The 12,338-nt window shown below is 45.5% G+C and overlaps 1 protein-coding gene across 1 annotated transcript in view; it reads left to right on the forward strand.

Annotated features, from left to right (window-relative positions):
• The window catches only part of Herc1 (HECT and RLD domain containing E3 ubiquitin protein ligase family member 1), a 160,319-nt gene extending 148,224 nt beyond the window's left edge, over nt 1-12,095 (forward strand). Inside the window, 8 exon segments of the mRNA XM_029543584.1 lie at nt 829-998; nt 2,048-2,217; nt 2,468-2,633; nt 3,775-3,851; nt 5,040-5,292; nt 5,780-5,932; nt 7,841-8,146; nt 11,461-12,095. Coding sequence (XP_029399444.1) covers nt 829-998; nt 2,048-2,217; nt 2,468-2,633; nt 3,775-3,851; nt 5,040-5,292; nt 5,780-5,932; nt 7,841-8,146; nt 11,461-11,646 — 1,481 coding nt within the window. The 3' untranslated portion in view covers nt 11,647-12,095.
• Nucleotides 12,096-12,338: the final 243 nt, after the last annotated feature.

The following is a 12,338-nucleotide window of genomic DNA, read 5'->3' on the forward strand; positions in this document are numbered from 1 at the left end:
AAAGACCAGGTTTGCTATGTTTTTTGTTTGGGGGAATTTTTTTTGTTTTGTTTTAATTTTGTGTGTGTTTGTTTTGTTTCATTGTTTTGGATTTTTGGGATGGGCTCATGTAAGCCAGGCTGGTCTTAAACTTAGCATGTGCCAAGGATGGTCTTGAACTCCCGCAGGAATTGTAGGCCTACAGTACCATTGCCAGGCTTATGATATTTGTTCTTTTAAGTTTTAAAGACTATAGTCTCTGTAAAAACTAGTTTTATTAATATGAAAAGATACTGTGATCACAGCATCCTTTATAAAAGAGAGCGTTTAATTGTGGCTTACTTACAGTTTCAGAGATTTAGTTCATTGTCTTGGTGGCACACAGGCAGACATGGATGGTATTGGAGGGAGGAGCTGACATGGATGGTATTGGAGGGAGGAGCTGAGAGTTCTACATTTGGATCCACAGGCAGCAAGAAGAGAGATACTCTGGGCTTGGAATGAGCTTTGTGGACCTCAAAGCCCAGCCCTCAGTGACAGTTTCTCCAACAAGACTATACCTACTAATCCTTTCAAGTAGTGCCATTCCCTGGTGACCAGATATTCAAATCTGTGAGCCTTGGGGATCTTTCTCTTTCAAATCACCCCAAGTACTAAAGCATTCAAAAAAAAAAAAAAGATGAATTAATTGGTAGAGGAATAGAAATCTCTGTAGCACAGTATATGTAGCAGAATATTAAGTATAAAATGTAAGTGGTTTGATTGGGTGTCCACTGTTTGAGAGTTTTCAAAGTACTCAGAATTGAAGCATTGCATTTTCCTTGACAAGTGCCTCTGTGCTTTGGGCAGGTGTGTCAGTGCCTCTCCAGTTGGGCCTGCCTGACGCAGTGCCCCCACAGTATGGGGCACTGAGAGAGGTGAGCATTCACACTGTGCGAGCTAGGCTCAGGCTGCTTTACCACTTCTCTGACCTCATGTACTCATCCTGGAGGTTGCTGAATCTCAGCCCCAACAACCAGGTAAGGTGCTGGACTGGGAAGTGGTGCCCATGATGGACTTGCCATTGCCTTCTTGTCTCATGGCTAATGTGCTGTGCTCTCTGTGTTATGGGGAGGTCGTCAGTTGTGATTCCATTCTCTCTCTGATTTGGGAACATGTGAACAGAAAGTGTTTTGTTCAGAGCTAGAGGATGCCTGGGTGAATGAGGCATGTCATAGCTCCTGCCCAGTTTGATATACGATGTTTAGTAGATGGCATGTGGCCAGATAGGAGGGGGCTTCCTAGCCTACACAAGGCATCTGGGTCCCATCCCTGGTCCTGGAAAAAGAAAGGGGGGAAATCTAAGTCATAGAACAGGGAGCTAAAGAGTCAAATCAGCTGAGATGTTTATCCTCCCCACAAAGGCGCATACTCAGTCTAGTAAAGGAGAGTCAGGGAAATAATGTAAGTTTGGCTATTTTGTCTTTCTTTATAAAGAATGTCTGTCTTTATAGAATATCCCACATTTAAGAAGAAAGTGGTTATTTAATAAGTAAGCATGTCTGCCAAAATGTATGTTCCCTTTTGTAAAACTCTCAGAACCTTTGGATCCGCATTTCTGAGAGGAAGGAATAGACTTGACATCCTTTAGAAGCAGGCAGCAGACAGGCAGGAGGGTACTTGGTTTTACTAGACCGTCAGCAGATTGGTTCTAGTTAATTGAGAAATGTCTGATACAAAGCCATGTGAGAAAAGTAGCTGAGAAATATCTAAATAGTACATTTTCCCAATGTTGAGAATTTATGTGTACATACCCAAACTGAAAAGCAGTGCATGCTGTCAGTGGGGTAATCTCTGTGTGGATGGATTATGGTTGATTGCATACCATCTCTGTATTTCTCCTTTTTTCTGTATTTTGTAAGACTTAAAAAATAATAACCTCATTTTATCAGTATTTTTTAAGTTATTAATTGCAATGATATTCAATTCTATGCTTTTAAAGGATGGTTCAGAAAGAACTATATCTTAACATACTATTTCTTTTAAGTCTTGTATTATGCCATCTTTGATCTCCTTATGTTGTCTACAGAACAGCACATCTCATTACAATGCTGGAACATGGGGCATTGTACAGGGACAGCTTCGGCCTTTGTTAGCTCCAAGAGTCTACACACTCCCCATGGTACGCTCCATAGGGAAAACCATGGTTCAAGGCAAAAATTATGGGCCTCAGATTACTGTAAAGAGAATATCAACCAGGTAGGTCATGTGTGTTTTACTAACTAGCTAGAATTGTTTAGAGTATTACTGCCTACTCATCTCTGTGTACCTCAGCTTCTGTGTACCCTTATAAATGGCAGTGAAAGCACTCACTGTGGTCCCCATGTCTGTTCACTGATAGGAAAATGCCACCAAGGATCTTTGAGGTGATCTGTGGAGGTGAAGAGTTATGTTACATTACTCCTGATGGTTTTTGTTGTTAGTAGTGGTTTTCCTTTTTTGTTTTTAGAGGACGGAAGTGTAAGCCCATCTTTGTTCAAATAGCAAGACAAGTGGTAAAGCTAAATGCATCAGACCTCCGACTACCCTCCCGAGCATGGAAGGTTAAGCTGGTTGGAGAAGGAGCTGATGATGCTGGAGGAGTGTTTGATGATACTATCACAGAGATGTGCCAGGTACCTGCATGTGGTGTCCTTTCTGAGCTCTGTGAATGGTGTTTTGACTGTTTCCAGTGCTTGTCAATATAACATGGGTACAGCTCTGAGCCTTGCAGTTATGCTGCTAGTGTAATGGAGTGAATTGTAGTGAGTTTGGGAAATGTTTTGTGGAGATACCTTAACATATCAAGATCAGTGACTTAGGTGTCACTGATTATTATTAATTATGCTGCACTAGAAGAAACAGTGGTGACACATGAACACGTTCATGGAGGAGACAGATGCAGGACCACTGTGTGCTCGGGAGCACAGTAGATCCACCAGGCTCCAGAAGAATAGAAAAATGAGTGTTAAGGAGTTTAAACTGGGTGAAGAGATACTGCAATGATTAGAAACATTGGTGCTCTTCCAGAGGACCCAGATTAGGTTCTCAACACCCACTCTCAGCCCAGAGGATTCAGTGCCCTCATCTGGTTTTCAAGGATACTGCTCGTACGGAGCGCATAGACAAAATGCAGATAGAATACCCGTACAAGTAAATTTTTTTTTTTTAATTAAAACTAATTTTTTACCGGGCGGTGGTGGCTCACGCCTTTAATGCCAGCACTTGGGAAGCAGAGGCAGGGGGATTTCTGAGTTTGAGGCCAGCCTGGTCTTCAAAGTGAGTTCCAGGACAGCCAGGGCTACACAGATAAACCCTGTCTGGGGGGGGGGGGGGGGGGGAAAAAAAAAAAAAAAAAAAAAAAAACCTAATTTTTGAAAAAGAGTTTGGATCACTTCTGATCTTAGAAGCCACACTGGTAGATGCTTGGAGATTAGTGTTGTTCCTTCTACTTTGTCTGATAAACCCTGTGGCTTGAATAACACTCGACTGTCACTGCTGAGTCAGTGTGGAATTTCAGCACACCCTGTCCATAGCTTCCCCAGCTGCTCACTAGTGTCCTTGCGTGCTGGCTCTTCATTCTTCAGGTTTCTCACATGGAGGACTTCATCTTTTACTTTAACTTGAAATCACAAAAATAACTAAACTTAGAAGTTATTGAAGTATAACATTATAAATTCCTCAAGATATCCCCTTTCCTGTATTATTTTTAATGTAGATTGTTTGTTTTCTTGATGCATTTGATTGTTATCTCTCAACAAAACACTTTTTCTGCAGGAACTTGAGACTGGTATAGTTGACCTTCTCATACCCTCTCCTAATGCTACTGCAGAAGTTGGTTACAACAGAGACAGGTAAGACAGGTGTGCTTCTCAAGTGTCTTAATAATGATAGTCACCTACTGAGTGCTTCTTGTTCTCAGAGCTTCATACATGTTCCCCACTGAATCCTTATTATCAACCATCAGCCCTTATCATAGTGAGAAACAGCCATTGCTGTCCGCACTCAGTACTAAGGGATAGATTGATGATAATTCAGAGGGAAGAGGAAACTCAGAGTCGCTTATGAGCCTTGGCTGCCTTATGTTCTCTAGGCTGTGGCATTTCCTTAGGGTAGAACGAATGCCAGTGTCATGAAACTAGTTCACAATCCACTGGTGTCCTTGTATTTACAATTTAATTTTTTTTATCTTGCTCTAAAGAGTTAGAAGTTATAAGTGAAATGATTGCAGAATGTGGGGCATTCTTGAGCAGTAGGCTATTCAAGCACTTGAAAACAAGAGGACCTGAGTTCTAGTCCCCAGCACATAAAACCTGGGTATGGCTGTTTGTGCCTGAAACTGAGACAGGCAGATTCTGAGAGCTCACTAGCTGGCTAATCTAGCCAAACCAGGTGAGCTTTATATTTAATGAGAAATTTAGTCTCAAAAAATAAGGTAGAAGACAGGCATGGTGGCACACACCTTTAATCCTAGCGCTCAGGAGACAGAGGCAGGCTGATCTCTGTGAGGTTGAGGTCAGGTTTGTTTAGATAGTTTCAGCTCAACCAGCAGGAACAGTGAGACTTGTCTCAGAAATATAAGATGGAGAGCAGTAGAGCGGTACTCAGCATCCTCCTCTATCCTTTACATATTCATAAACCTGCCACATACACAAGCACACACGCTCACTCTCACACCTGTGCACACGCTCTCCATCTCTGTCTTACACGTATAAACACATACATATGGGGGTGGCACAGGTCGAGTCAGAATGTTGTCCCTGTGCTGTCCAAAACATTAGGCATGTGTAGCTTGGTGAGCACTCAGATGTGATTAGAGTAACTAATGAGCTAAACGTGAGCTTGGTCTGATAGTACATGCTTACAGTTTCAGCCCATGAAACCAAAAAAGGGGCATCGAGGTGTTAGACTTTAATTACATACCCGCATGTACTTAATGACTGCTGGATTCAACAGCACAGGTCTACTCTAATGCTTTGGCGGTGGGAAATTGTTTCTAATGGGAGGAATCTTTAGCTGAAAGATTTATTTTTCTTTCATAGGTTCCTTTTTAATCCCTCTGCCTGCCTTGATGAACATTTAATGCAGTTTAAGTTCTTAGGAATTTTAATGGGGGTTGCCATTCGTACAAAGAAGCCTCTGGACCTTCACCTGGCCCCTCTGGTGTGGAAACAGCTGTGCTGTGTCCCACTTACCCTGGAGGACCTGGAGGAAGTGGATCTGCTTTATGTGCAGACCCTGAACAGCATACTTCACATTGAAGACAGTGGCATTACTGAAGAGAGTTTCCATGAGGTGAGCCTGGCACATCTGGGCTTCTGTAACTGCTGACTTCCTGTGTTCTCCGATCAAAAGTTTTCTGTGTAAAGTTAGATGTTGTCTACTTCTTTCTGTTGGTCTGACTTTAGAGTATCTGGGCCAAGCTGCCCTGGTAGCTTAGTCTTAGTGGTCCAGGGAGCTGCTAATACATGGAGCTGGCTCCAACTCCCAACTTCTGCTTTTTTTACCTTAACAACTTTTCTGCCCATCATGTGGTCAACCAGGGGCACCAAGTGGAGAGGGAGGCCTAGGTAGCCAGAACACAACAGACCTGGTTTGGGACAAAGGTGGGCCTCTTTTTACCTGTAGCAGATGGGTCAGCATAGTCTTGAGCAGTCAGACGTGACTGGCCTGCCTTGTTTATAGAACTAAAGCCTTGACTTCATTATTGTTCTGTGTATGAGTCTTGCCTTTTGTTATCCTCTTTACCGTGTAATAAAGTATCTCATCTTTCTCTCCTTAGATGATTCCTCTTGATTCTTTTGTCGGCCAGAGTGCCGATGGTAAAATGGTTCCCATAATCCCTGGAGGAAATAGTATCCCACTCACGTTTTCCAATAGGAAGGAGTACGTAGAGAGGGCCATTGAGTATCGACTTCATGAAATGGACCGGCAGGTAAGATGAGATATTATGGTGCAGAAAGTGGCCTAAAATGCTTTAATGTGTCCAGACAAGAGCTCACTTATTTCTGCCAGATCTGGCATTATTTGCCATCCATGCACAGATTCACTTGTATCTCTATTTCAGACCTTATTAGAGACTTCCTAGGCCATGTCTTACTATCCGCATCCTTAAGTCAGTTCCAAATTGACGGATGTTGTATTAGACCGTCTCTGCTCCTCCTCACCTATCTATCTGGCCTGCACCTCTTAACTGCTTCCCCACACAGGGCCCACTCCAGCTGGCTCACTTGCCCCTAAACACAGTCTTACAGCCTCACGAGTGCTTCTTTCCTGCTCCTGGTGCAGACCCTCAAGCCACAGCCAGGAGTGTACCTCCTTCGCCGTCCTGCTTCACTCTGAAATCACTCCCCTTGTCTCATATCATTGTACATGTGGTGGCCTAAGGACATTCAGGTCTTGTGTCTTCAGTCAGCTTGAAGGCTGCACGTGAGGAGTATCTTCTTTTCCGCTTGTGTTCTCCTTGGTCTGTGCTGAAGCATCAATAAGCACTGTCTTAACGCAGGGGCGGTATAAATGACCCTAGGGATTGATGTGTGTCTAACGTTGGTTCTTTCCATAAAATCATTAACAGTCTCGGTATTTTATTTTTAGGTTATATTGGGTCCTTTTTAGCTCTGGATCCAGGCTCTGAGGACATCTAAGTTCAGTTATTTCAAGTTCCATATCCCTCACTCCTGGTTCCTTCTTTTAGTTTAGCTTTGGGACAAGTTCAGTTCTTAAACTGGTTTATCAGTGACAGTTACAGAAACAGGATTCAGGGTTTGTCTCCAGTTCATGATAGAATGAGGAGAGAGGGACAGGGAGAGAGAGAGGGAGGGAGGGAGGGAGACTGAGAATTAAGATTGTGCCATGCAAAACAAGTGTTTTATCACTGAGTTTTGACGAATATTGACAATCTTAAAGTGCAGTGGTCCTGCCAAGTGCCGGGCCTCACTGTGTACAGTTTTCTCCCTTGGGTACTCTGGGAAATAAAGGCATCGTCAGCCACTCCCACAGAACCTAGAGAAAATAAGCATGTCCCTACCACAGACCCAAGAGCCAGAGCTGGGCTTTACTGCAGGCTGGTTCTGCTGACCATTCTGAGCTCTCACTGTCCTCTGTCCTTGTTCCTCTCTCTTTGTTTTTCACTTCCACCTCATCTTGTAGTATTGAGTGTTCGTCCCCAGTCATTTCCTTGCTACCTCAAAGCAGCCAGCCTCACCCCTCAGCATCGCACTGCATCCAGTCAGTTTTGTTTTCTATTTTTCTGGCCTTGGTGGTTGGGTTAGACACCCTGTAGCATGGATAGCCCCTTAGTCCCTTAGGGGTCCTGTGGCAGTTCCTCAGCCCAGGAAGTCACCAGAGCACCAGTTACAGCCCCAGGGCCTTTCCTAGGAAGGCTTGTAGTTTTCTTTATCAGGGATGGTTTTAAGTTGACCTAAAGAGAAGTGTTTGAAGTAGAGTTGCCCTCTTGCACCCCAGAGGCAGAGGACTGAAGCTTCTTCCTCCATTCTCTACCTACTCAGCTTCCCTGTGCTTTCAGAAGAGGAGCAGGGTAATTTTGGGTCATGGAGACACCACAGCACACTTTTAACAGCACACAGCTACATGTGACTAGAAACATGAGGGGGTGGCCTCTGAAGAGGCCCAGGCACTAAAACTCTGTGTGGAGAGAAGAAAGGCTCCTATGCTGACTTTGACTTGAGACTAAGAGTGTAAGAGTCCCAGAGCAGGGTGGAACTCAGACAAGGGTGGCCCTGACTACAGACCTTGGGCCTAGAAAAGACAACCTGTGGTCATGAGGAGGGTCTGTCTACTACACCAAATGTGTGTTAAAATGAACAACCTTTGATGGGTACAGGTAGCTGCAGTTCGAGAAGGGATGTCCTGGATTGTCCCTGTACCATTGCTGTCCCTCCTCACGGCCAAACAGCTGGAACAGATGGTGTGTGGGATGCCTGAGATCTGTGTGGATGTCCTGAAGAAGGTGGTACGCTACCGTGAGGTGGACGAGCAGCACCAGCTCGTGCAGTGGCTCTGGCGCACGCTGGAAGAGTTCTCCAACGAGGAGCGGGTGCTCTTTATGCGCTTCGTGTCTGGGCGCTCCCGTCTGCCAGCCAACACTGCTGACATTTCCCAGAGGTTTCAAATCATGAAGGTCGATAGGGTAAGTAGGCAGTTCTCCTTCCTTGCTTAAAATTTACTTCTCCCCCCTCCCCTTCTCTGTTCCTTGCCTGCTAGGGAAACCAAAATTTAACCCCCCAGAAGGCCTGCCCATTCAGGTGTTAGCTTTTAGATTGTCCAAATCTAAAAGCATCAAGCATAAAACTTGACTTTCAATTAGGTGTGGGGAGAAAAGAGCCTAGTGGATGTGGAGAGTGTGTTGCCCCCAGCAACCCTGGCCTGGGTTAGGTCTCAGTGGGCAGGGGAGCCTCATGCTTCCCCCAACTCTCAGGCCCTGTGCCTTTTCCACATGTACTCGTGTGCCAGGGTCCAGTCTTGTTTGGTGCACGCCTGGTGTGCAGGAACCTGGAGATGTGGGCAGCAGGTATACGCTACCATAGGAGGGGTGCACAGGGTGGAGGCCTTAGCTGCAGAGCCCCAAATATAAACAAGCTTAGAATCTGAAACACACATTGCAGTCCAGAGTCATTCTTTCTAAGTACTCTACCAGCTGTGCCTCTTTCCGTATAGATCTTTTAGGGTTCCTGGACAAACTCTAGCCCTCTCCACAATCAGGCTTCTGCCCTATCTCTGTGTTCTGGCCACAGTGGGCTTCTGCCTGTCTCTCCAGCACACCATGTTCTTTTGCTTTGGAGCCCTTCCATAGTGAGTTCTCCTTCATGCCTTTTCCATCTGGGCCTAGCAAGCCCTGCCCTTTAAGGACAGTGCCCGTGACCTCTCTTACAGGACGCTCCAGGATTCTTTCCTGTGCTTTCTGCCTGATTTCCTCTGGGCCTCTGCTCTTTGGCACAACACTTAGAGTATCTCTCTCCTCCTCTTTACTCAGCCGTAGCCCCTCCCCTTCCTGTGTGTGGGCACTCCTCCTAGCAGGTGTATGGTGTTTGATAAGGAAATGGTAAGGAAAATAAGATGCTACACCCAGCACTTTCTTCAATTTCAGTGTCTCTCCTGTGTTCTTCACTCACTTGCTGCTCCTGTAGGTTGCTATAAACTAATGGTTCTTAACCCTCCTAATGCTGCGACCCTTTAATACAGTTCTTCATGTTGTGGTGACCCCCTCCCATAAAATTATCGCACTACTTCATAACTAATTTTTTTCATAACTGTAATTTTGCTACCATTATGAATCATAATATAAATATCTGATATGCAGGATATTTGGTCTAAAAGGGGTTGAGACTCCCAGGCTGAGAACTGCTCCTGTAGACAGAACTTTGCCTCCTGCACCTCCAGCTGGAGCCCTGCTCCTGGCTCGGGCCTTGGTTCACTGGGACTGCTGTGCTCTGGGGTGCTATGAAAAGAGCCTTTCCATACATGGGCTGCATGGCTAGCCAGAGACTATAAGTGGTCAGTCTGTGTTGTTGCACAGTGAAGTAGGGGGGGGGGGTAAATAGTTCCCTTCTGTATAGTCCTGGGAATGATCCTTGCCTTGAATGTGCCCTAGGCTGCCCAGTCACCCCAGGAGTTAATGTGCAACTAATCTCCTGCCTCAGTAAACTGACCACTGGGGGTGTTTCCTTTATGGCTTTTAGAGCACTTCTCTAGTACCCACAGTTAGGTGTCTGAGCCATCTGATGTCCTTCCCTTCCTTGATGTCCTCAGCTTTTCTGCCCCTATCTCTGGCATCAGTGGCTCTCACACAGGCTGATGAGCCTCTCACACATGGAGGATGCAGATCCCACCACTGAAATGCAGCCCAGTTGCAAAGAGAGCTAGGGAGGCAGGGTGGGGCTAAGGATGTAGCCAGTAGGAAGTGCTTCCCTGGCACTCACAACCCAACACTGCAAGGAGAGACATTTACTATTAAATACTGTGTAGCCAGACGTGGTACACACTGTGATCCTAGCACCTAAGGAGGAGTTCAAGTTAGGGCCAGCCTGAGCTACATAACAGATCCTGTCTGTCTTAGTTTTGGGTTTTACTTCTGTGAGCAGACACTATGACCAAGGCAACTCTTATAAAAACAACATTTAATTGGGGCTGGCTTATAGGTTTAGAGGTTCAGTCCATAATCATCAAGGCAGGAGCATGGCAGCATCCAGGCAGGCATGTGCTAATGGAGCTGAGACATCTTCATCTGAAGACATCTGCTAGCAGAATACTGGCTACCACGTGGATAGGAGGAGGGTCACAATGACTATGCCCACAGTGATACACTTTCTCTAAGAAGGCCACACCTCCTAATAGTGCCACTCCCTGGGCTAAGCATATTCAAATCACCACACTGTCTAAAAAATAAAAATCATAATTATCATTACTTTCCTTGCAAATCGTTTGGAAAATGGTTGTCAGCAGGGAGGGTCTGAGAAGATATATAACCTGCCCTCTAAAAGAAGCCATTTTCAATTGTGTACTTTTAAAATTCTTCTTTAAAGCCAAGCATAGTGGCATACTTTCAGTACTTAGGAGGCAGAGGCAGGTACATCTTTGTGAGTTCAAGGCCTGCCCAGTCTGCATACTGAGTACCAAGCCAGCCAGAGTTACATAGTGAGACTGTGTGTTTACAGGGGGTGGGTTTTTTTTTTTTTTTACAATTAAAATCTAAAAAACCCTCTTTCCAAGTCAGGCAGTGGTGGTATACACCTTTAATCCCAGCATGCAGGAGACCAGAGGAAGGTGGATCTCTATGAGTTTGAGGGGACAGCCAAAGCTATACAGAGAAACTCTGTCTTGAAAAGCCAAAAAAAAAAAAAAAGACATGAAACCCCAGCTTTTTAAACACATCCTCGTGATGGTCAGTTAAGAATAAAACAGGAACCCCAGCTTTCTAAATACCTCCTCGTGATGGTCAGTTAAGTACACACGTTCCTAGTAATGGTTGTTAAGTGCACACCCAGGGCTTCACTGCTTTTCCCCACCAGCTGTGAGGACAGTGAGGGCCTTCAGACCGAACTGCAGCAGAGAAGGGATGAGGTGAAATGGACAGGGCCCTAGCCCCATCCACTCCACTCTCTGTGGGGATCCCCAGCATGACCTCAGGTCTGCCTGCCCCCTTGTGGACAGCAGGGAGCTCTCAGCATGCTCTTCTGGCCACCAGGTTCTGGTCTCCCAAGTGGTCCTAGTCAGGACTCCACTTTCCATTACAGACCATGGCAGGAAGTGGGAAGGAGGATGGAACCTGACTGAGAGTGTCTCCGGCTGGGACAGTGGGTCCTTAGACCTACTGTGCCTTCTGCAGATCAGCCAGAAGTCAGGGAGAGGCTTTCTCCTGTCTTGGGGGCGGGGGAGTGGTGGTAGCCCCACGCTCCCTGGGATGGCAGTGCACTTGGTAACTGCTCTTGGTCTGTCTCTCCACAGCCTTATGACAGTCTGCCTACCTCACAGACCTGCTTCTTCCAGCTGCGGCTGCCTCCCTATTCCAGCCAGCTGGTCATGGCTGAGCGCTTGAGATATGCCATCAACAACTGCCGTTCAATTGACATGGACAACTACATGCTCTCAAGAAACGTGGACAATGCGGAGGGCTCTGACACTGACTACTGACTGATGAGGGTGCTGTCACCCACCTTTCTCAATAATGCTCACTTCCAATTTGATGTTGGTATACTTTTATGGTAACTACATAGATGTTTTAGGAACATAAGCGATACAAACAGTGGCCACATTTAGTTACTTCAAATGAAACAAAGAAATTAGATGGTTTTATTTTTCTGTGATTGTATAAAACAAAAAAGCAGAAACTGCTCAGTCAGGTTTTCCTCTGTATTTTTTGGTCACTGTGGATAAGTTTGCATGGAGCCATTTTGGTGTATTTTTAGTTGAGAATGATACATTTTTGTAAGCCCACCCAGGGAACATGAACTTGTACATTGTGTATAATTGTTCATTAGAAGGGACAGTTTTACATGAGTATCCATATATTTATTTTGTTTTAGTTTGATTTGCCTGTGCAGGGTTCCTTATGCAGAGAAATAAAGCAGATTCAGGAATCAGAGTGGGGGCTGCTGTTGTTGATCCAGGGGTGCCTAGGCTAGAAGAAGCAGGCATGAGCCCAAACAGAATGAGCTTTGCTGTCTGCCAGTGTCACTTTGCTCTCTGGGCTGTTCAGAAACTGTGGACAGATTTCACGTGAAAAGTATACCTACCCAGGAGGAGCCGGGGCTCTCACACTTCCCTCCCCTTGTGCTGCTGGCATCCTGGCCTACAGCAGAGCCTTAAGCACGGCTAGTGTGAGG

The sequence above is a fragment of the Mus pahari genome, chromosome 10, assembly GCF_900095145.1.
Source record: "Mus pahari chromosome 10, PAHARI_EIJ_v1.1, whole genome shotgun sequence".
NCBI lineage: Eukaryota > Metazoa > Chordata > Mammalia > Rodentia > Muridae > Mus > Mus pahari.